At 46.4% G+C, this 25,648-nt stretch overlaps 1 protein-coding gene across 1 annotated transcript in view; it reads left to right on the top strand.

Moving 5' to 3' along the window:
• LOC137439444 (cytospin-A) overlaps positions 1-25,648 on the top strand; it is a 301,742-nt gene that overhangs the window by 260,477 nt on the left and 15,617 nt on the right. Inside the window, exons 2-6 of the mRNA XM_068135203.2 lie at positions 5,307-5,992; positions 12,002-12,272; positions 12,842-12,915; positions 13,016-13,191; positions 16,403-16,551. Of these exons, the coding sequence (XP_067991304.2) occupies positions 5,307-5,992; positions 12,002-12,272; positions 12,842-12,915; positions 13,016-13,191; positions 16,403-16,551 (1,356 nt within the window). The remainder of the gene's footprint in view (positions 1-5,306; positions 5,993-12,001; positions 12,273-12,841; positions 12,916-13,015; positions 13,192-16,402; positions 16,552-25,648) is intronic.

The following is a 25,648-nucleotide window of genomic DNA, read 5'->3' as shown; positions in this document are numbered from 1 at the left end:
GAAAAACCGAAAAACTTTGCACATCCATATCTCTGAATGTACTGAATAGAAAAAATTGAGACATGGCTCATTGCAAAGAACTCTCCATGGAGAATACAATATGTTAATGATGACGTCATCGGTCACGTGATTCGGCCGCCATCTTGGAAAATCCGAAAAACTATGCACCTCCATATCTCCGAAAGTGCTGAATAGAAAAAATTGAGACATGGCCCATTGTAAAGAACTCTCCATGGGGAATAAAATATGTTAATGATGACGTCATCGGTCACGTGGTTCGGCCGCCATATTTGTCCTAAATGGCCGATAAAAAAGTACATTCCGGCAAGTCCTCGGTCTCTGACCGATTTTTCATTACTTGCCGGAAAAATTTTCCGGCAAGTATGTTGATCTGTTCGTTTGTTTGTCTGTTTGTCTGTCTGTTTGCAGCACTGCGTCTACACCGTTGCACGGAGAATCGCCAAACTTTGCACACATATTGGTCTTGCCCTGGAATAGACTGTGCCCAATTGATGACGTCATCGGTGACGTGGTTCGGCCGCCATCTTGGAAAAACCGAAAAAATTTGCACCTCTATATCTCCGAAAGTACTGTACTGAAAAAATTGAGACATGGCTCATTGTAAAGAACTCTCCATGGGGAATAAAATATGTTAATGATGACGTCATATGTCACGTGGTCGGCCGCCATCTTGGAAAAAAGGCAAAAATTTGCACCACTATATCTCCAAAAGTGCTGAACAGAAAAAATTGAGACATGGCTCATTGTAAAGAACTCTCCATGGGGAATAAAATATGTTAATGATGACGTCATCAGTCACGTGGTCGGCCGCCATCTTGGAAAAACCGAAAAACTTAGCACCTCCATATCTCCGAAAGTGCTGAATAGAAAAAATTGAGACATGGCTCATTGTAAAGAACTCTCCATGGGGAATAAAATATGTTAATGATGATGTCATCGGTCACGTGGTTCGGCCGCCATCTTGGAAAAACCGAAAAATTCTGCACCTCCACATCTCCAAAAGTCCTGAATATAAAAAATTGAGACATCGCTCATTGTAAAGAACTCTCCATGGGGAATAAAATATGTTAATGATGACGTCATCGGTCACGTGGTTCGGCCGCCATCTTGGAAAAACTTTGCACCTCGATATCTCCGAAAGTGCTGAACAGAAAAAATTGAGACATGGCTCATTGTGAAGAACTCTCCACGGGGAATAAAATATGTTAATGATGACGTCATCGGTCACGTGGTTCAGCCACCATATTTGTCCTAAATGGCCGATAAAAAAGTAAATTCCGGCAAGTCCTCGGTCTCTGACCGATTTTTCATCTGTTTGTCTGTTTGTCTGTTTGCAGCACTGCGTCTACACCGTTGCACGGAGAATCGCCAAACTTTGCACACATATTGGTCTTGCCCTGGAATAGACTGTGCCCAATTGATGACGTCATCGGTGACGTGGTTCGGCCGCCATCTTGGACAAACCGAAAAACTTTGCACCTCTATATCTCCGAAAGTACTGTACAGAAAAAATTGAGACATGGCTCATTGTAAAGAACTCTCCATGGGGAATAAAATATGTTTATGATGACGTCATATGTCACGTGGTCGGCCGCCATCTTGGAAAAACGGCAAAACTTTGCACCGCTATATCTCCAAAAGTGCTGAACAGAAAAAATTGAGACATGGCTCATTGTAAAGAACTCTCCATGGGTAATAAAATATGTTAATGATGACGTCATCAGTCACGTGGTTCGGCCGCCATCTTGGAAAAACCGAAAAACTTTGCACCTCCATATCTCCGAAAGTGCTGAACAGAAAAAATTGAGACATGGCTCATTGTAAAGAACTCTCCATGGGGAATAAAAGATGTTAATGATGACGTCATCAGTCACGTGGTCGGCCGCCATCTTGGAAAAACGGCAAAACTTTGCACCACGATATCTCCAAAAGTGCTGAACAGAAAAAATTGAGACATGGCTCATTGTAAAGAACTCTCCATGGCGAATAAAATATGTTAATGATGACGTCATATGTCACGTGGTCGGCCGCCATCTTGGAAAAACCGAAAAACTTTGCACCTCCATATCTCCGGAAGTGCTGAACAGAAAAAATTGAGACATGGCTCATTGGTAAGAACTCTCCATGGGGAATAAAATATGTTAATGATGACGTCATATGTCACGTGGTCGGCCGCCATCTTGGAAAAACCGAAAAACTTTGCACTTCCATATCTCCGAAAGTGCTGAATAGAAAAAATTGAGACATGGCTCATTGTAAAGAACTCTCCATGGGGAATAAAATATGTTAATAATGATATCATCGGTCACGTGGTTCGGCCGCCATATTTGTTCTAAATGGCCGATAAAAAGTACATTCCGGCAAGTCCTCGGTCTCTGACCGATTTTTCATTTGTCTGTTTGTTTGTTTGTTTGTCTGTTTGTCTGTTTGTTTTTCTGTTTGTTTGTTTGTTTGTTGTCTGTTTGATTGTTGTCTGTTTGTTTGTTGTCTGTTTGTTTGTTTGCCTGTTTGTTTGTTACTTGACAAATTTTTTTTTTCAAGTATGTTGATCACTCCGGTTTGTGTGTGTGTTTGTGTGTTTGTTTGTCTGTTGTCCGCTCATTTATACTTTCCTGCAGTTCACAATAATTTTAAACCGATCTTCACGAAACTTTACCAAAGGGTAGAGTTCGTGGTCCGACAAAATCCTATATATTTTTGGGGTCAAAAGGTCAACATATGCCAAAGGTCGACTACTTTTTTCAATTTCTAAAATCCTCAATTTTCATCCGATTGACTCGAAATTTCAATAGGATATACATATCGGCGAACCGAATTCAACCACCAACTATTTTTGAGATCAGCATAGGCCAAAAGTCAACAACAATTTCAAATTTCTAACATCCTCAATTTTCATACGATTCACTTGAAATTTGAATGGGATATACACATCAGTGAACTGAATTCAACCACCAACTATTTTTGAGATCAGAATAGGCCAAAAGGTCAACATAGGTCTAATTTCTGAAATTGTCAATTTTCATCCAATAAAATTAAAATTTGAAGACGATTTGCATATCAGGTCAATTAATTCAACCACAAACTATTTTTGAGGTTAAAAGGATGCTCTACTGAGTGCCATTCCACTTTGTTCTGTTTTGCCAAGTGGCACTCTATGAGTGATTTTTCATTTGTCTGTCTGTTTGTTTGTTTGTTTGTTGTTTGTTTGTTTGTCTGTTTGTTTTTTGTTTGTCTGTCTGTTTGCTTGTTTGTCTGTTTGTTTCTTGTCTGTTTGTTTGTTTGTTTGTCTGTCTTTGTTTGTTTGTCCGCACAGAATAAATATGATTTTCTCTGCAACTGTTGGTCCAATTGACAGGAAATTTTCAGCATATGAGCGCCTCCTCCTGTGGAATTTTTTAATGATAATCATAACGTCATAGGTCACGTGGTATGGGCGCCATGTTGGAAAAACCGAAAAACTTTGCACCTCTATATCTCCGAAAGCATTGAATAGAAAAAAATTGAGACATGGCTCATTGTAAAGAACGTTCCATGGGAAATAACATATGTTAATGATGATGTCATAGGTGCTTCCATTATGACGTCATAATTCGACAAGTACAAAACTTCATCCGATCAAGATGAAATTTCTTGAGCGTCATCTGGGGATAAATTGGTGTAGGAAAAAAATAATAATGACGTCATTCATCACGTGGTTCGGCCGCCATAATTGTTTTAACACAAAAGCCTTAAAAAAACACTAAAACGCATCCTGGCGAGGGTCTACAATCTCTGATTGCTCTTTCTTGTTATTTATGGGATCCAAACCATTATGCATTTAGTGCAATAAACCATAGCCTTTAATAATATATATATATATTATTTTTTTCTGGCCTGGCCTGTTCGTGTTTCCATTGAATACATGGCTCACAATTCTGGGATCCCAAGTTCAAATCCCATCCACCATTTTTTGGTCCATTGTCTACTAATGTCTTTACCGTGTGTGTGAACCTTGAATCGATGTTTTAAAAATCTTGTTCGCTTAGCATTTGCTCAAGTTGTCTCCAAGTGTGGTTTGCTTTGGAATGAGGCATCGGTTTGAAATTGTACTGTCGCCCGCATCAGTTTGACGTCTTTCAAATTTTTTTTTTTTGCTTACACGAGTAGGGTTACATGAGTGGTAGAGGTTGTGGAGCTCCTCCTGTTAACCTGTCCATAATACGGTGATGATAACAACTCTCAACGTCAAAGTTTGAATAATTTTTTAAACTGTCAATCGTATGTTCAGTGATTTGTAATCGAGTCCTCAATCAGGTACCATGAACCACCACTACCTTTTGTTCCTAGTTCTTTCACCAATTTGATAACCCACTGCTGATTCTAACAACCTGTTTGTCGCACTTTATCAAATGCTTTGTTGTAATTTTGAAAGCGATCCAATCCACCATTTCCATCAGCTGATGCAACTTATCCACAACCCAAAGACATGAGCACGTTGTTGTGATTTGTTGTACTTTTATTATCTTCCCCTCCTTTGTGGTTTTGTGAAGTTTGCTCTTGTCAATCTTTGCCATTCTTGACTTGTTGCTAAAGTAGCTGCAAATTGATTCCATCAGCAACTCGGTCTCATCTATATATATATAAAGTAGTAAAGTATGTGTGTTTGTTTGTCCTCTTTTAACTCGAGAACTACTCATCGCAGAGCAAAACCAAAGGCATATTCGGATTCAGTACGTCTCAGAGAAACTACAGCACACCTTAAATGTTTTTTAAAAACTTCGGGTTTTAAAATTATGACGTCATCAGCATATTTCGTAACGTTAATTTTTCAACTTCATCTGATTGACATGGGACCAACGGCATGTGACAGAGAGTGAAAAATACATGCTACATTTATTTGACGACAATGACTTCCGACTTCCGGGTTCGGAATTATGACGTCATAAAGGCGTAACGTTAATTATTCAACTTCATCCGATTGACATGGGACCAATGCCATTTGACAGGGAATAAAAAATAAATGCTACATTCAATTGACGACAATGTTTATACAAAATGTATGTACAAAAGTTTTTAAAATGTTTTAAGTCTGGCTGAAAAAATTCTGATATCAATACCCCCAATCTTAGGCATTGTAGGATATAGTCAGAGCGTTCACCTTTAATTTTAAGAATCCTTCCAATTTGCACCCGTCGCAGACGGGTATCCTTGCTAGTTCTTGTATGTTATTTAATGGTGAGAAATTATCATGCTTTATTCACTTGAGCAACTCTTCCTCCTCTGTTGTTGTCCATCTTCTCCCACAGAGGAAGGTCCGAGAGGGGAGCAAAACAAGCAGAGTCAGCGTGGCTCGACAGCGTCACCGACCAGCAAAGAGCGGATGTTTAATTTCGGCATTGTAAAGAAGAGGCGATCAAAAGATGGCTTTCATACTCGCACGCGGTATCGACCCAATTTATTTTTACGCAGCGGTGCCATCACCAGGTCCCGTTCAGAAGGCTTTCTCAATGAATTGGCCTTTCAAGAGGCGAAGCTGAAGGTACTGGAGGACCAGAACCAGAAGAAAAACTCTGAAATTCAGAAGCTGCATGAGCAGTTCCAGGTTAATGCCAGACTTTCCAGTGGCCAGGATAATGGAGTTGAAGCCCCAAATAGGATGGAGATGGCATCATCAGGGAAGGAAGAGGATGAGAGCCAGTACAATGCTCGAATGATGGGAGAAGAAGAAGAGTTTGAAGTGGCAAAGAAAATGGTGCAGCCTGGGCAGAAAGACCATCAGGAGCTTGAGGAAAATTACAAGAATCTGGAACAGAGACTGCAGCGCCTTTCGGAAGAAAACATGGAGTTAAAGGAGACACTACAAGCATTTGAACAGTGGAAGGATCGGGCTCTTTTAAAAGGAAACGACATGGAGACCGAGCTGGACATGTTGAGAGAAAAGCTGGACCAGAGTATGGCAGAAACACAGACGATGCAGTCTTGCATATCAGAGGTATGATATTGTAATGGACTCGGTCTCCCTAACGGGCGACACGAGACCGTCGGGGATGAATTCCCAGGATGCTGAGCGGAGGCGTTCTGCGCACGCGTGGCTAATCCGCAGGTGGTGTGGTTATGTTTTAAAATTTGTAACTGTGCAACTGTTTAAGCATGCGCGTACGGTTTTACTGGGTGACTTAATTTTGCAGGAGGATAAGATGGTGGCTCAAAATACACAGCAAATATTTTAAAACGATTAAAAATATTTTAAAACGATCTTGGAGACGGCGGCAGGGATTTTCGAAGCTCCACACGGTCTCCACGTTTTTCGAAGTTAAGTCTGTTCACAATTGTATTTTGTCGAAACTGTATTTATCTTTCGGTGTGTGAAGTTATTGTGTGCAACTTTGGTTGTTTCTCGGTGTTTATCTTTCATAAATTGATCGTCTGTTTGCCGTGTCGCGAGCAAGGCCTTGTACAGTGTGCACTGTACAACCTTGAGGCTTTGTTTTTCTCTCAGTGGTCCGTCGTTTGTGATCCAATAACTTTCGTTCTCTGTATTCCCAGTCTTTTCACCCATAGCCTACTTCCTTGTGTAAATCTCAACTCAAAAAAAAAAAAAAAAAAAAAAAAAAAAACATTTCCTTCTCTGTTCTCATTCGTTTATTCATTCTTATTCGTTCGTTCGTTCTTCGACCACGTGTTTCTCCCCCATTTCCCCAGATAGTTTTCACTCATTAACCTTCAATGTTTACACTTTCCCCTCAAGTTATGTATTCCGTCATATTTTATAACACCTTTTTCTTCTTCTTCTTTAAAAGGCTGCTTTCGACTTGCTCACCAAATCAATTCATCCCAAAAAAAATATCCATCTCCTATAGTGCCTTTGTTCTACATTCCCTAAACTCTCCTGCACTCCATCCTCCATCCAGCGTCCTTAAACGTATTTTTAACTCGAAGGTCACAAGAAACTCATTTTGCAATAAATGTTCGTTTCCCATAAATCGTACACTTTCAAAAATCCAATCTCACCCCTCCCCTCCAAATCTTCCCCATAACCCCTCCTCTCCTCCAAATCTTCCCCATCACCCCTCCCCTCCAAATCTTCCCCATCACCCATCCCTTTCAAATCTCCCCCCTTGCCCCCTCCCTCCTAAACTACTCCCTCACCCCTCCCCGCCAAGACGCCCCCTCGCCCCTCCCCTCCTAGACTCCTGCCTCACCCCTCCCCTCCAAATCTCCCCCATATCCCATCCCTTTCAAATCCCTCCCCTTGTCCCTTCCCTCCCAAACTCCCCCCTCACCCCTCCCCTTCAAATCTCCCCACCCTCATTGCTTCTCAATTTCCCCCCGCTCACTCCCCCTCCTCAAAGCGTCCTCCCCGCTTCTTCCCCCTTCAAACTCTCACCTCCATCTCCCCCAACCTTCTGCCTCGCTCTTCCCCCTCCTCAAATAACACCTCATTGTGGCTCACCCAATCACCATCAAACCTTTTGTCCGCCCCATCCTTCCCTTTCTCCGAGCTATTCTGAAATCTCTGACACACCTTCAACAGCTCTCCCTACCTCTTCCACCTCTTCCACATCTTACCCTACCCCTCCTCCCCCCTGTTCTGTATCTGATGCTCCCCCTTCCTCTTCATTAACGGTATGGACCTCAAACATCCGGGGCCTTCGTTCAAACTTAACTGATCTCTCCATACAGGTTGCTTCTGTCAAACCAGACGTGATCTGCTTAACAGAAACTTTCCTCCTTTATGATGTCTCTGATTCCATAGTATCTCTCCCGGGCTACTCCCTCCTCCGGTATGATAGACCTGAGCCTCGTCCTGGAGGCGGGGTTGCTATCTTTATCAAAAACTCTCTTCCTCACTCGCCCTGCACTGCACTCTCTCCACCTCACCCCCAGGAATACCTCTGGCTACGGCTTCCCCTTCGCTCCCACCTCTTGTTCATATGTGTGTTGTACCGTCCACCAAACAGTGATGACTCCATCTACATCTCGCTGTCTGATGATATGGACCAACTTCTATCTACTCATCCCAACTCTCTCTTCCTCATATGTGGTGATTTCAACTGTCATCATGCCAGTTGGCTGGGTGTGGGTACCTCTCTCACCAGCCATGGCTCCTCAGCAAAGGACTTCTGCGACTCACTGGGACTGACACAATCTGTCAATTTCCCGACCCGGATCTCAGTCAACGGAACATCTTCTCTTCTGGACTTGGTTATGACTAACTTCCCTGAAAATGTCTGCTGCTCTTCTTCTGCTCCGATCGGATCATCTGATCATGTCCTTGTTAAAGTGGACATCTCTCTGACCATCCTCAGGGAGCCTGCTCAGCGTCGACGAGTCTGGCATTTCACTCAGGCCAACTGGCACGGTCTTCAAGCAGCCATCAATCATCTGGACTGGTCTCCCATCTCTACCACCTCTGACATCAACTCATCCTGGGAATTCTTCCAAAGTAAATTGCTCTCTCTCATGCACAGATTTATCCCATCTCGTCTTCAGTTGTCATACCCTTCCTCCCGTCCATGGTACACGGAATCTTGTGGTGAGGCTGTTGCCCAGAAACAACTTGCCTTCGTCTCCTGGAAAGCAAATCCAACGGAAGGAAATCTCATTTCCTTTCACAAAGCCCGAAACAAGTGTGTGTCCACCCTCAGGAGAGCCAGGAAACAATATCTCTCCGTTCTCAAGACCGAACTCTCTTATCTGTCTCCCTCTTCCAAATCCTGGTGGCGTCTGGTCAAATCCGTTTCTGGTGTTTGTTCCCCCTCCATCCCCTCCCTTACCTCAAACGGCTACACAGCTGACTCCGCACGTGAAAAAGCTGAATGCCTCAACTCTGTGTTTGCCTCTAAATCTTGTGTCCCAAACCCATCCCTCTCTGTACCCACCATACCCAGTCGTACCCTGCTGCTCCTGGACTCCGTGTCCTTTCCTCCTGACAAGGTGGAAAAGTTTCTGTCAACCCTCGACTCTGATTCTGCAACTGGACCCGACGGCATCAGCCCACGGGTCCTAAAATCCTGCTCTGCTGCTCTATCTCACCCTCTCTCTGTTCTCTTCACCCTCTCTTTTGCTCAAGGTCAACTGCCATCTGCTTGGAAATCAGCCAACATCACCGCTTTGCACAAAAAAGGTGCAAAAACAGATCCTAGCAACTACAGACCAATCAGCCTTCTCCCAATTATCAGCAAAGTCATGGAATCCATCATTGCTTCTGATATGAAATCTTTCCTCTTCTCCAATGGCTTGATCTCTGATCATCAATTTGGTTTCAGACCAGGTCACTCTACTCTGGACATGCTGCTTCTGCTGTCTCAACAATGGATGGAGGTCCTCAATGCCAAACAGGAAATTAGAGCTGTCTCCCTCGACATATCACGTGCCTTCGACACGGTCTGGCACCCCGCTCTGCTCACCAAACTCTCCTCCTTTGGTATCCATGGAAATCTCCACGCATGGCTGGCGGACTTACTCTCTAGTTGTCGTCAACGTGTGGCCCTGAATGGGTTTCTCTCATCTCCTCTTCCTGTTCAGGCTGGAGTTCCCCAAGGCAGTGTTCTGGGCCCCGTGCTTTTTCTGGTCTTCATCAATGATCTCTCTGACTCTCTCGAAAATCCTCTCTATCTTTTTGCTGATGACTCCACTCTCTGCCGCTCCATTCCTCTTCCCTCAGATCGGCAGTCTGCTGCCTCCTCACTCTCTGAAGACCTGGACAAAATCACAGACTGGTCAAACAAGTGGAACATGTCTTTCAATCCTGACAAATCTCACACTCTTACTATGTCTCTCCGAAAAGATCGACTGGACAACCCTCCCATCTACTTTCTCAACAATCCTCTCCAAGAAGTTCTGTCGCTCAAGATTTTGGGTCTCACTATCTGCCATGATCTTTCTTGGGAAAACCACATTTCCAAGCTGGCCTCCAAAGCCAGTCGCCGACTGGGCATCCTCCGTCGTGCGAAGTCCTTCCTCGGCACACCTGAGCTCCTCACCACATACAAGGCTTTCATCCGCAGCTCAATGGAATACTGTTCTCCCCTATGGGCTGGTGCTCCTGCCTCACACCTAGCTCGGCTTCACACTGTTGAAACCAAAGCTTTCAGAATTATTGGAATCTCCCACGATGAAGCTATCTCTGAGGGCCTTTCACTCACTCACCGCAGGCAGGTAGGTGGTCTTTCTGTCTTCTACCGACTCCTCTCCGGCCTTGCACCCCCAGCTCTCTCTGTGCTCTGTCCCCCAAATATTCCTACAGGTCGCACAAGATCTGCCAGCAACCCTCTGATGGTTAAACTGCCGAAATCTCGGCTCTCCGCTCACCTTCACTCTTTCATTCCTCTTTTCTCCCGCCTCTGGAACAAACTCCCTCACTCCCTTCAATCCCACTCCTCCCTCCAGGTCTTTAAAACAGCTGTTCACCACCATCTCTTATCTTCCCCCATCCAAAACCTTGATCTTTTCTACCCCCGCTAATTCACCCCAGATCCACCTTGTTTGAAATTCCAACTTCTTTCCTGGAAGTCCTGGCAGTGTCCATATGTTTTATACCTCTCCCACTGCCCCCTTCCCACGCCCCCCCCCCCAAAGCCCTCGCCCTCTCTCAGATCTCTCGATGTCTCCATGTCTCTCAAATGTTGTGTTTGTGGCCTTCCCCCTCTCTCCCCATCTTGTCTACCGCTCCCTATGTTATATGTTTTATGTGTCGGTTTGTCTTTCTGTGTGATAAATGTTCGCTCTTTCACGAGCCTCGATATTGTATACAAACAAACAAACAAAACAAAACAAAACAAAACAACAAAAAAAAAAAAAAAAAAAAAAAAAAAAAAGTGAGGGATTTAATAAATAATGGGGATGGGAGGCATGGAAAATGCAAATGGCAGTAAAATAGAGACTAACCGACCAGCGGGCTTTATGGGACAGTAACAATTTGCCAGCTATTCTACCTCTAATCTTGTCACATCAGACTCGGTCAGTAACACAAGATGCAAGGGAGAATGGACCAACGTGAAAGCGTGTGTGCGTCCTTCTTTTGAAGCGCCGGAGGCAGGCTGGACTGGAGATGCCAGAGTGTGGCAGTCTCACGACTTGAGACCCCTCTATTGGTCTAGTGTCACCCTTCGGTCTCTGTGGTTCTGGTGATGCTCTCCGCAGCTGGTTGTGTGGCTGGCAGGGCACCCGGTTGTGCTGTGCATCTCTAGCGGGAGTCTAGCTTGCGTTGTGCGGGGGCCCTCTCAATGGCTGGGCATCCCAGGCTGCCTTCCAATGGCTGTGCAGCTCGCTATCCATGGGTCCCGAGCTGTGTGCGAGGCGTGACTATTGTCCCGAGCTGGTTGTTTCTGGGTGTGTGTCAATCCTTTTATAGGCAGCCCTCTACCACCATCCCACTGTGCGGGTGTCTCATATGCACTGTTGTACCACTGTGGTAGCACACGTGTGACAGCCATTTGTAAAACTTATGTGAGAGGATTGAACTAGCACACGTGGAGACAGCCATGCTCATGTGGCATGTGTGTGGGAGGTGAGAAACGACTATGGGGGTGATTTAAGAAAAACCAGATGGAAGATCGGGAAACGAGACAGACATGAGGGTGGGGATGACAGGGAAGCTAGGTAGACATCCGATTCTGGTCGAGGCTGATTGGTCTTTCCAATCATTCAACTAACACTCATTAAGAAATAACTGATGCAGAATTAATCTCCAAGTCATTTTCCTCACAATATTGTTGCTCATTGGAATTTCAGGTGTTCTTCAACTTTCTGTGTGGTTCAATCTCAACTTATGTATCGTGGAAGTTTTCTTGTCGATTTCTTTTTTTGTATCATAAAAGTAATGGTCCATCTACATATTATCTGCACAAAATGGTGGAAATTTTGACACTCTTCCCCCAACACACGCTCTCTCCTCTTTTTGTTCATTCATATGCACATGGCTTCAATCATCGAGATCTCTTCCCAACTTGTTTATTTATTCATGAATTTGCTTCTTCACTTTTGAATTCCGGAGTAGGTTGCTGCAGAGAATGAGGTGCTGAAAACGCAGCTCAGTGCAAACGAAAGCGACTCGGTCACAAAAGGGGTGGAGAGGAATATCGGACAGAGACATGCGGGCAATGTGCAACGGGGCTGCGAGGCGGAAGCAATGCATCTTCAAACAGAACTCCGCCTCCGTGATGAGCACCTGGCAGAACTCTGCGAGAATGTGCTGGAGCTGGAGGATGCTCTGGAGCAGCACCGCATGGTCAAACTGCACGACGACCACAACGTGGCTGAACATCTCGGTAGGTGGAGGTTATGCAAGGTGGAGGTGGAGGAACTCTAAAACGTTCACATCCATTTGATCCAAATCTCATTGGTGAAAAATCGTCGTCTCTGAAAGGTGGAATGGGGATTCCAATAAAGCTGCTTGACCGCCGTGATCCATTTGGACATCATTTGACGTCCAATGGCATCGCTTGAGAGTAATGCCTCCTTGGTTATTAATGATATGAGTGGATCTTTTAGCCTTATCTGTGACACTCAACAATCCGATCCACAATGTTGTTCCATGATGTCATTTTGGAAATGCCAAAATTTTTGGAAAAGATTGTATCAAAACCTTCTCTCCACCATTGAATTTGATCTGGGGGATTCATCTGCATTTGTCCTACAAGATGTTTGTGCTGTAATGTTTGGTCCGTATTGCTGTACGATGTGTAACCGTTGGCTTCGTCTCCAGCTAATTGTAGAGGTTTATATTGCACCACTACATGGATGTGATGTCATTGTGCTGCTGGAGGGCACCAGAGTTGTGCTTTGGTCTCTCACTTTTTCTTTGTGCTGTCACCCACCCCACCATGGTGTCTTTCAGGCACAATCAACAGTTTGGAGGAAGAAAACCGTAACCTGCATACACAGCTCAGGGATTCCAAGCTGGAGATGCAGGTGGGTGTTTTCCCCACACCTGTTTTTTCCCTTGTTTGTTTAAACAGGTAGGTTTGTGTTTACTTTGTATCTGCTTCCTTTGAACCGTATGTACACATAGGAAGCACAAAGCGAATGGAAGCAATTCCAGTCAGACCTGCAAACCGCCGTCGTGTTGGCAGACAACATTCGTGACGAGGCGGAGGAGGCAACAGGTGAGCTGCGGGAAGAGTTACAGGAAGCTCGTCGGATCGTGGGACAGCTCGAAGCGGAATTGTCTGCAGGTTTAACGGCAAGGTGCGTGTACCGCAAATTATTGTGGGATCGGAATTGCTGTGCAAAAGTTGTTGAAGTGGAATCTTTGTGTTGATATTATTTTAGAAAAAGTGTAATCTGGAAAACGTAGAATGAAGAATGAATGAAGTCCTCCTCTACAAAGCTTGTGTCAAATTGCATCGGTGGACAGGTAGAACAATGGATGGAATCATTACATTGATCGAAGTGTGCTAACTACAGTGGGAAACATGGAGAACCTTATGTTTCGGGAGTTAACCCTTCCTTGGAGCAAAAATCGAAGTTGACCCCAAAGTTTTGTCAATCGTATCCATTGTTCAATTTGGCAATGGATTTCACTTGGATGTTTGTAATTGCACCTACATATTGCTGACATTTTAAAGGTAAGTGTCTGTGTTTTTTGTTGTGTTGTGTGTTGTTTGTAAGGCACTGGACACTCCACTGTTAAACTTCCTTTCCCAGTCGTACACCTGCTGCAGCGATAAACATGCGTCACCATATTGCATCTTCATTCTGTGATGGATTTCATTGGGATTCACACCCTCACTTCCCAAGAAATGGATGACAGAACGTTGGTCCTCCCTGGTGCATGCTTCTGAGGGAGCCGCCATCTTGGAATTGCTCTACTGACGTCATACGCTCAATGTTGCCAGATCTAAAACGGGCAAAACATGACTCTTACACATAGATATAACATACGTAGTCTTCAACTACACACATTACATTCTCGAATTTATATCGCCATTTTAAGGTTACTTATTGACTGGCCCTCGTACATATATATATATATATATATATATATATATATATATATATATATATATATATATATATATATATATATATATATATATATATATAGATATATATATATATAGATATATATATATTTTTATATATATATTTTTATATATATATATATATATATATATATATATATATATATATATATATATATATATATATATATATATATATATATATATACTTTTAAACTATATATAAATATAAATATATTTATAATATATATAAATATATATATAATTATTAAAATGCTCCGAACCTGGACAAACGCCGTGATGGACATCATGGCCCATCAGTCGGATACAAAACGTAAACTGTTCAGCTTGGTGGATTTAAGCGTTCTACCGAGTGCTGTTCTTGTTTACTTGTTATTGGTAAGCATTTATCATGGCATTTGTGAGTAAACATATTGTAATGGACTCTGTCTTCCTAGCGGGCAATGTGAAACTGCCGGAATTGAACTCCCAGGATGCCGAGCGAAAGCGTTCTGTGCACACGACTGGTTTGCGATGAGGTGTGGCGATATATTAAATTGATTTGGCCTTGCAGCAGATTCAGCGCGTATACGGTTTTACAGGGAAATTGGTTATGCTAGACCTAGAGGATGATCCTGTGGCTCAAATGCACATCGACTCACCTTCAAAGCAACAGGTTGAATAAATAATGGGGAGGGTGTACAGCAAGGAGAACAGGAAAAAAAGGTGACAGAGAAACCCTATCAACGTGCTTAACCTAGTCTGAAACGGTTTTAACGGGGCTGCCTTGACCTCTGACCCTGGTCGCTGCTAATTGGAGTTACAAACACTTGTATGTACACTACCGGTCAAAAGTTCTAGAACACCTCAATTTTTCCAGTTTTTAATGAAATTTATGCAGTTTAATGTCTCAATGTACTCTGAAATTAAGCAGAAAACAAATAAACAATTGGAGATAAAAAGAAATCATAGAATCACCTTGTTTAACAAAATTTAATTTAAATTTTTGACTCGGCAAAGTAGCCACCTTTTGCAGATATAACCGCCGAACACACTCGTGGCATTCTTTCTACAATGGAAATCAAATATTGTTCGGGAAGTTCTTCCCAACACTGTTGCGGAAGTTCCCACAAATGTGTGGCAGTTGTAGGTTTCTTTGCTTTCACCCTTCTGTCCAGTTCATCCCAAACCAGCTCGATCGGGTTTAATCTGGAGACTGTGCTGGCCATTCCAGGATTTGAAGCCCACCGTCTTGTTCTTTTCCTCGAAGGTAAAACTGCGTAAATTGACATAGCCTAGAGGTGTGTTTAGGGTCATTATCTCGCTGTAGGATGAACCCCTGACCAACTAGGTGTATACCAGAGGGTATTGCATGGTGCTGAAAAATGCTGTGGTAGCCCTTTTGGTTCAGGGTGCCAGTCACTCTGTGCAAGTCGCCGACTCTGGATCCAGCAAAAGAGCCCCAGACCATCACGCTTCCTCCTCCATGTTTGACAGTTGGTGTCACACACTGAGGAACCATCCTTTTGCCCACTCGACGGCGTACAAAAACCCTGCGTGATGAACCAAATATTTCAAATTTTGATTCATCGGTCCATAAGACCTTCTTCCAGTCTTCAGTAGTCCACTGGCGGTGCTTCATGGCCCAGGCAAGCCTCTTTTTCTTATTTTGCCATCTTAGCAATGGCTTTCTTACTGCCACTCGACCTGTCAAACCTGCAGCTCGAAGTCTTCTCTTCACAGTTGAAACTGAGACTTGCTTACTTCGACTAGTGTTAAGCTGTGCTTGAAGCTGTTGTCCTGTGGGCCGCCTATCACGCAAGCTGTTGACTCTCAGAAACTTGTCTTCTGATTCTGTTGTGGCTTTGGGTCTGCCAGACCTCTTCCTGTCAGACAGAGTTTCCTCCAGTTTCCAATATACTACGTCCTGCAGTGCAATATTGTCCAAATAATGCTTCAGAGGGTGTAATAACAGTCTGTTCCAATACTGCTTTCATACAGACAGGGGGTTTGTAATCAAGTAATCAGCAGAGTTTGGGACACCTGTAGGAATTGTTTGCATCAACTTTCAAGGCTTAATTTACTTACATTGCTGCAGAACAGCTGTAAGTTGTTAACCCATTCTTTGTTCCCTGAAGAAGGCCTTTTTTTTTTACAATACTGTTGTAACTGTGCAATTTACATTATTTTTCCGTTTTTGCTAACCAAAACTTTTTTTTGAACCTCGAGCAGTTTACTGCTTACCTTTGTACAATTTCAGGTTATTTACTGGACATTAAACTGCGTAAATTTCAATAAAAACTGGAAAAATTGAGGTGTTCTAAAACTTTTGACCGGTAGTGTACATTCATTAAGAGATAAATGTTGAATAATTAACCCCTTATTTACCCCCAAGTCATTGATTTTTGGATCATTTGGATGCGTGTGCTCTACAGTGACGAGGCTGATAGTCGCACTCCAAGCTTCGTGAAACCGATTGAGAAGGATTTTGCTGAAGTGATGGCTCCTGTCCCAGCCAACCACAACCGTCCATCTTCAATACTACAACATCGGTGCCTTAACCAGACCAAGGATGAACACGTTGGTAAAACAGCATTTTGTAACATTTCATAACTCCTACTCGGTGGTTGAATTAACCAGTGGTTGATGAAATGTTGAGAATATTGTTGAACATCGAGAGCCATCCTTCTTGGTGACACCTGGGATACCATGGGGTTGGTACCACTGCACTCGTGATGACCGAACTGAGTGGGCAGGTTCAATAATCAAATTATTTTGAGAACCAAAAATTGGATCACTCTTCTATTCTTTTCCTCCGCCCCTGGTGCAGCGGAGGATACAATGGGCCATGTTAAATTCCTGCATTGGGCCAAATGTCTAAGGCAAAAGCAGTTGCTATAAGGTTGGCTATTTAATAACATTACTATATTTGTATACACCCGTGATATATATATATATATATATATATATATACTGTATATACAGTCATCCCTCGCTATATCGCGGTTCACTTTTCGCGGCTTCGGTACATCGCGGGTTTTTCTCGCTAGTATATGTAAAATTATATCGCCGATTTTTCGCTATATCGCGGGATTTTGCGGTATAAATGTATTTTTATATACTATTATTTTAAATATTTTTGTGGTAAAATAAGCATTTACTAGCCTAAAAAATTTAAAAACGTAAAAAAATAAGAAAAATACAGTAATTAAAACATATTACAAGAAATAAAATACTGTACATAGTGTACAGTAGAACAGTAGACAAAGAGACAAAGAGTCGTGCGTATGGAAAACGCAGATGCGGCAGCTTCCATTTGCGCTAGTTACCCACGTAATGGGTAACTGTAATGCTCTTTCTGGCTGTGCAGTACATTCATCATCGTCATCACCTTCATCGTCGTCAGTACTGCACAGCTAATTCATCATCATCTTCATCACGCAAGTTGTAGTATTGAAGAGCCGGGACTCTTGCTTGATACGGACGAAATGACGGGCAAGACACAAACTCGTCCGAGAAGATATTTATTCTCAAAACCAACTCGGGAACACTGAAAAGCCCATTTATCGGGCTGCATTATAAAGCACAACCAGAAACCGAAAGCCACGCCTCTCAAGCGTGGCGTGCTTCGGCGGTCACGTGATCAACAGGTGTAGCTGATTATACCCGCACGCGCGGCACGCTTTGGCGGTCACGTGACCAGCCACTCTGGCACCGGGAATCCCCGCCGGTGACGTCACCGGCTGGAGCAAGGAGATTCTGATGCTGGTCTTGCTTGGGGAACCCATGGGTCGCTACAGTATCTTCAATCGTGAGTACCCATTAGAATTTTATATGTTGTTAAAATTACGTATGTTTAAGAGTGTAAAAAGTGTTTAAGAGTATAGGAAGTGTTTATAAGAGTATGGGAAAGGTTAATAAGAGTGTGAGAAAGGTTAATAAGAGTGTGGGAAAGGTTAATAAGAGTGTGGGGAGGGTCATAAAGCTTTAAAATATATATAAATAATAAAATTAAAATATGGTCGCTACTTCGCGGATTTTCGTCTATCGCGGGGGGTTCTGGAACGTAACCCCCGCGATAAACGAGGGATCACTGTATATAAGTTCAAAACACACCTGGTCACAAGTGTGCCACACTGACCGGGTCCTCAGTCGAGGTCCTCAGCATCATCCCGTTTCGGCCCTTCAACCTCGATACGGTCAGCTAAGGTGGGCCAGCAGGGGCACATACACATCCACATGCAGCAACTGCACCTGGATGCGAACATACCCCCACTCCCAGCCAGTGTGAACAACAACAACAACAACAACAACACCTCTTTATGGCTGAACCCTTTTTTATTACAAAAAAGGTAAAAACACTCTCAAAAGCCACTCAATAAAACCATCACTCAAAAACCCAAGAAATCAAAGCCAAGAAATCAAACAATAAATAAGAAATCAAAGAGAGAAAGCAGAGCAAAGATCAAGAAACAAAATAAAACAAAGTTCAAAGACAAAGATGCAAATCAAATCAAACTCAATAAACCATTAATCGTAAAAACCAAAGTCCATCATCCCTATGCCCAAACCCCCAAAAACCCTCTCCCACCCCAGGCAACAGACACCTGACTCTAACTAACCAAAGGGGAGGGAGAAAGGAAAGAAGACCCTATCCCCCTCTCCCACCTCCCCCAAAAACAACCAAGGAAGGGACACCTTAAAACAATAAGGATCAAGGGGCCTTTTTTCCTTTGCATACCGAAATCAACAACCGGCTGCTAACCGCAGCCGGGAACATGCGGCCACAAACACGTTGAGGGCTCGACCCACCGCTGGAAATAATAATGAAAGAAAATAAAAATCAAACCAAGGCAAAATCAAGATCAAACAAAAGGAAACCCAACTGCCCCCACCCTCCCCAGGCCGCGCCCGGGAGGGCCCACCCGGAAGATGCACCACAAGTCAGGCACCGGCTCCCTGAGCTGCCCCCGAGGCATGAGTGTCCCAATGAGAATCACCGCCCGACAGGGCCCGCAAGCACACCTGCCGGAGCACCCCCAACCTTTCCAAGCCCGGGCGGCAAGCTCGGTCAGGGACTACGGCTGCACATGACTGTCGCCCGCACATTTGGAAGTAACCTCCCACGGGACACACCCACCCCCCCCCCCCCTTCACCACGGAGAAGCCCGGCCGTATTCCCCGCTCCAGGGAGGGCTTTACGACACAACTGACGCATTGTTACGGCCAGCACCCCGCCCGGTTGCCCGCAGGCTGTCGCCAAGCCTGTACCTTTGGAGGCAGGATAGGGCCATGCCCCATATCTGCCCAGGATCCAACCTTTCCCTGGTATAGAAACCTCTGGTTCTCGCTCGCCACAAGACGGTCTTGATTATACAGACCATTCTCATGTCCTGCCTCCACTTGCGGCCAGGCACTGGTTGTGGTAGGAGCCTGCTGAACACAAAGACGTCCCGTCTGACCATCGCCAGCCAAGGCACATAGCATTCGAGGAGGCCAGCCGCAAGCGATCTGACCCCCTCGGTGACAGGGAAGTCCCAAAGGACATGCTTGACGGTTTCGTCCCCTGTGCATCGGGGTCGGGGACACTGGCCCGACACGTTCAGGTCCCTCTGGAACCGAAATACCCGGACCGGAAGACACTCATGGGCGGCTTGCCACCCGACGTCCTTCTGGTCGTTGGCGAGACAGCGAGCCGAAACGTTCTCCCAAACCTTTCGCGCCATACGTTCTGTGAGAGGGCTTCCGTGAAGGATACGCACCTCCCGCAGCACCTCCCTTGGGCGCAAGTGATCCAGGACCTGCGACAACTGCCAACCGATGGGCCGACAGGTCAACAGGCCCTGCTCCCGGGCGAACCCCTCAAACATCTGGAAATGCCCCGGACAGGACCCAGAAAAAGGCCGAGACAGCGGGAGGGACCGCCCTTCCAACCGCGCGACGGATGGCCCCAGAAAAAAGAACAAAAAATCCCGCGCCACCCGGGTCCTCTGACACAAATAACTCCATGAGAGTACACGCAAACGCAGACATACATACATACAAACACTGGGCAGGGGACACCCTTCCCAACCAAGGACGGGCTCATCTTCACAACCCTCCGACTCCTGTGCTCTGCTCGGGTACCTCAGAAGAAAGTGAAAATTAATCTCTCCAGAGCCTGTCCCACCGCAGGAGGAGGTGGGGAGATTCTAGCCAAATACAACAACTTACCAATCAAAACATTCTTGATCACTAAATTTCGCCCCTCCATGGTAAGGCGACGAGACCGCCAAGAAGCGACTTCCAATTCCATTCCCCCAATGACCGTTCGCCAGTTCTCAGCGGCCATGCCGCCTGGGTCAAAGCAGACCCCGAGGATCTTTAATCGATCTCTTCGCTCCGTGTACCGGCAAGAGGGGCCGGAGCCCGTCCTGTGCCGACCAAAGTGAATGACCTCACTCTTCTGAGGATTGATTTTAGAAGAGGAGGCCAACCCAAAACGCTCGCAGAGACCCACCAGTCTGCACATGGCGACTGCATCGGTGACAAACACTGACACGTCGTCCATGTACAGACTCACCTTTAGGCGCTCCCCATGGGTTCCGGGAATCCACAACCCAGGGAAGGATGGGTCCGCTCGCAGTGCACAAGCAAACGGTTCAATACAAAGAACAAAACGGACTGGTGACATTGGGCAGCCCTGCCTGACCCCAGAAGCGACTGGGAAGGCTCCCGAGAGGTGTCCGTTGACCAAATCACGGGCTTCAACGTCCCTATACATCAGGTCCACCCAATGCATCAAATTTGGCCCAAAGCCAAAACGGTCCAAAACGGCCATCATGTATTCATGTGACACTCTGTCGAAAGCCTTCTCCTGGTCCAAACTGACTATGCTCAGTGGGAGGCCTCTCTCCTCCGCTAGCTGGATCGCCTCTCGAACCAGGCCCAGGCTGTCGGACACTCTGTGTCCCGGAACAGCACAAGTCTGATCCGGGTGCACGAGGTCCATCATGACACCGTGCACCCTCTTAGACAGCACCTTTGTTAGTATCTTGTAGTCGACATTCAACAAAGTGATCGGGCGCCAGTTGGACAAATCCTCCTGATCACCCTTCTTGTGCACGAGGTTTACCACGCCCCGGCGCATCGAATCTGGAAACCTCGCAGAGGTGGCTAGCTCCCTCACTACCTGCAGATAGTCCTCGCAAGGACGTGCCAAAGGCGGCGATAAAACTCCACGGGCAGGCCGTCGTCACCCGGGGTTTTATTCGCGGCGAAATCCCTAACAGCGGAGGTCAATTCCTCCAGGCTCACCGGCTTCTCCAACTGCTCCGCTGTTCGGGGCTCAAATGATTCCTCAGATGGCCGAGAACGTCGGCCATCTGGATTTGGTCAACCGGTCGTTTTTCAAAAAGCCTGGAGTAATAGTCCTCCACTGCCTCAGTAATTTGGTCCGGATCCGAAACATGGCCCCACCCCACATTAACCTGGGCCAAACTGCCCCTCTGCCTGGAACATCGTTGGAAGAAAAATCTGGTACACTTTTCATTCCCCTCCAATGCCTGCACCTTGCTCCGGAAGATGACGGCCCTCGCCCTGGCTTCGAGGATGCTAAAAATCCTCCCCTTCACCCGGCGGATTTTTTCCGACACGTCCCTCCCTTCGCAAAGTTTCTTATGCAGGCGCTGGAGGTATGCCTGCATGCGCTTCAAATGCTCTCGTTGCCCCGTGGCCCTCATTCGCCCGGCCGTACGGAAAAACACTATGGTCCTACGTTTCACCTCCTCCCACCAGGCTGCCGAGGTAGGGAAGAGGCACCTGACCGTTTCCCACTCCCTATACTTCCGAACGTAGGAACGCACTAAACTGTCATCCTGCAAAAGGCGACAGTTAAGCTTCCAGAGTTCAGAGCGCCGGGGACGCACCCCATTTAATTCAATACCCAGAGACAAACGACAGTGATCTGAAAATGCCACCGCGTGAAGTACCAGGTCCGGGTCGCCAAAATTTGGTGTCAAAAGGATGTAATCAATCCTAGCCCGACTGGTACCAGCCGCTTCGGTCCGGTGACCTCATTCCTTCCCGCACCCGTGTCCCTCAACCTAAAATCCTGAACAAGCCCTTTAAGAGCCAGCGCCGATTGCTCCAGGGGAAACCTGTCCAAACTTATATTAAAATCTCCCCCAACGATCACGGGGCCAGAGGTGGAGAGGAGGAGCCCCAACTGGCGCAGGAGCTCCACTCTTTCTCCCACCGGCGTAGGGGCGTACACATTGACCAAGGTCAGTGGGGTCGATGACACCACCACCCTGAGCGCGGCCAATCGCCCTGGAATAATTTCTTCTAAACTAAGGACCTCGACATTCGGGCTCTTAATAAGGAACCCTAATCCTGCCGCCCTGTTAGTGTTGCTTCCGGACCAATACGACTCTCCGTACCGACAATTTGCACGGAGGTATCCATACTCACCGTGCGGAATATGGCATTCCTGCAACAGGCAGACATCCCATTCAAAATTGCGCAGTTCTTCAAAAATAGCGATCCTCCGGACCGTGGTACAGACTCCCCGTACGTTCAAACACGTTAATTTAAAGCTCATAGGTGTTAGTGTATTAATCACCAACCCTAGTGCAAACCACGAAAGGGGAGTCATAGGACTTATGAAGCTCCTCCCTCCTTGCCAAGACACGACGGGCTACCATTCTTCCTCCTCCTGCGGTTCTTCCTGCAGCCGGGAGCCACGAGGGTGCCCGGGAGCCAGACTCTGACTATGCAGACATTCTCCCTGGGTAGCAAGGCGAGGTCCTCCTCCTCGGGAGTCATAAAAATTACCCCCCCCCCCCGCCTCGCCCGCCGTCCGGGGAAGAAAGGCACAAGTCCTCCGCGAGCAAACCCTCGCTGAGGCCCATGGCCACAGCTGCCCCCGGAGGAGGGGTAAGGTCAACGGGTGGAGAACGACTCACGGGGGAACGGGAACGTGAGCGTTCAGGGGAATACTGGATTTGGGCCCTCCCCCGGAGACCTGCTGCGACCAACCCCGACTGCACCCCACCCCTACCACGAGCAGGCGATCCCCCAGACCTGGATGGGTCGCTGCACGGGGGGGGGGGGGGGGGGGGGGGGGGGGCTCTGCGCCCCACAGGGGTTTTTGTCTTTGACGTTCTTGTGGTCTTTCCCTGTGGGGCTTTGCCCAGAGGAGCTTTTCCTTTGTCCTGGCCCCTCCTCCGACGCTTCTTCTCCACCCATTGTCCAGGGTCACTTTGTTCATAGTCGGAGGAGGAGCCATCACTTCCTGCCTCCGGCAACGGGGTTTCTGGTACCATGGATGTTTCTTCTGACCCCGCTACCGGAGCCACCATTCCTTGTACTTTCTCCTCTCCCACCGCAGTGTGCCCGCCACTTGGCGTAGCCACATCCAGGTCCTGCTCTGTGGGAGGTGCAGTAACTGCCTCTCCCTCCTCGTTCTCCTCCCCCTCCAATCATCCCTCGTCCAACTCCCTCTCTTTACTTTCTGCAGGGTGGAGGGCTGACAAGCACACAGGCACGTTAGTGCTACCCTCCCCAGCTTCCCCTGTCCCCACACCCTCCCCTGTCCTAACACCCTCCTCTGCTGTCCCTCGGGCAACACCGTCCCCTTTCTTTGTCCCTGGAGCCACACCATCCCCTTTCTTTGTCCCTGGAGCCACACCGTCCCCTTTATTTGTCCCTGGGGCCACACCGTCCCCTTTCTTTGTCCCTGGGGCCACACCGTCCCCTGTCCCTGGGGCAACACCCCCACTCCCAGCCGCAGAAGCACGCATCCTGCTAGCGTAGCTCTGCGACAGGAGCGGAAAGTGTGCCCCGACGCACCACAGAGGTTGCACCGCACCACTTGGGTGCAGCGCTCCCTCAAATGTCCCAACTCGCCACACTGAGTGCAGATGTTCACTGTACACCCGGTAATCAAGTGACCAAGTTGACCGCATCGGCGGCATAATTTCGGCTGTCCCGCGTAAAAGACTTGCCCTCGGTCCATCCCAACCATAATCCCATTAGGGATGTGGGTGACCGTACCATCCTCCCTCGTCCGCAGCTTTACCCGGAACTGCCGAGTCCCGGTCCAAATACCGAGGCTGTCCTGGACGAGCCGTACTTGGCCTTGGATGTCGGCATAGCGACTGAGCCAAACTTTGACATCATAGTCACTTACGCCTTCGTTGTACAGGTGGACGGTCACGACTTTCTCCTGGGTTTCTGAGAGAGCCTCGACCGCCCAATCTGCCAGTTTCCCAGCAGACTGAGCGGTAGCCCACCGGCGCCAGAACTCGACAAGTCCCTGCCCTGTTTGAAAGGACACGTCGAAACCACGGGCGAGGGAGATCAGGCAGAAAAAGTCAACAGCTTTGAACCCCAGCACACCCAACAAAACATCCCGACCGAATTTTTCCCGAGCCGGAAAACTACAATCATTAATCCACCGAAACCGGACACAATTATGGCGCCTGCTCGCCATACCGCGGTTCTAGGGGGACGGAGGGCAACACTCGGGGTGGGGGAAGGGAGGGAGTGACGGGAAACGAAGGGGAGCGCAAGGCTCCCCCCTGTCTGGTGGGCAACGCCCCCCAAACAGGAGGAAGTATGGGGGAAAGCAGGAAGGGAAAAGACGAACGAAAATGCAGGACAAACCAGGGAAATAAATACGAACAGGACGAACACAGCAAACCACAGGAAACGAAAGCACTGGCAGGGCAAAACAATGCTGGTTCACTCCAGGCACCACATCCAGAATCCACAGCACCAAACAAACATGGTGGAACACTCAAACACTCACCTTTATACCATTCACCACTCACCAACAAAACACACCAGATCATTCATACACACCCATACACACACATAGACACACATACACACAGAACACCAACCAACCAACCACCTACCTTTACATCATACACCACTCAACACACAAAAACACACTCATGCAAAAATTAATTCATGCTAAAACACACACCTTCACCCACTCACTCATATATGCAAAATAAGTAATAATAATGGTAACAAAAAAAAATATATATATATATATACAGTCACGTGAAAAAGTAAGTACACCCCATGTAAAGTTTTGACTTTTTCAACATATTTCAACATACAGCTATTTGATCTTCATTTCAACAATATTGATAGATAAAGGTGATATAATATAACAAATATCATGAAACATTTACATTTTATAGTTCATTGTAAAATTTAAATAAACATAAATGCAAATTTCGCATGTGGAAAAAGTAAGTACACCCCTACATTTATCACTACTTCAAATACCTAAAATTAGAATCAGGTGCACCAGCTCAGGTGCAAATGATTAAAACATCATTAGAGAGGATCTTGGAGGAACCTGTCTTATTTTAACCTCAGACATTTAGTTTGGTTTGCTCTTTGTTGTCGAAGTGTGCGGCGTCACCATGCCTAGATCAAAAGAGCTCTCTGAGGCCTTCAGAATGAAGGTTATTGATGCCGACGAGTCTGGGAAGGGATTTAAAAAGATATCCAAACAATTTGAAATCAATCATTCGACTGTCCGGAAGATCATCTACAAGTGGAGAAGATTCCAAACAACTGCCAACCTCTTCAGACAAGGCCGCCCCAGCAAGTTCAGCCCGAGAGCAGACCACAAGATGCTGAAAGAAGTCTCTAAGAATGCCAGAATGTCATCACGGGAC

Source organism: Myxine glutinosa, chromosome 14 (assembly GCF_964187855.1).
Source record: "Myxine glutinosa chromosome 14, kmMyxGlut1.1, whole genome shotgun sequence".
NCBI lineage: Eukaryota > Metazoa > Chordata > Myxini > Myxiniformes > Myxinidae > Myxine > Myxine glutinosa.
Note: the sequence above shows the minus strand (reverse complement) of the source record. Positions and strands in the feature narration are given on the sequence as shown.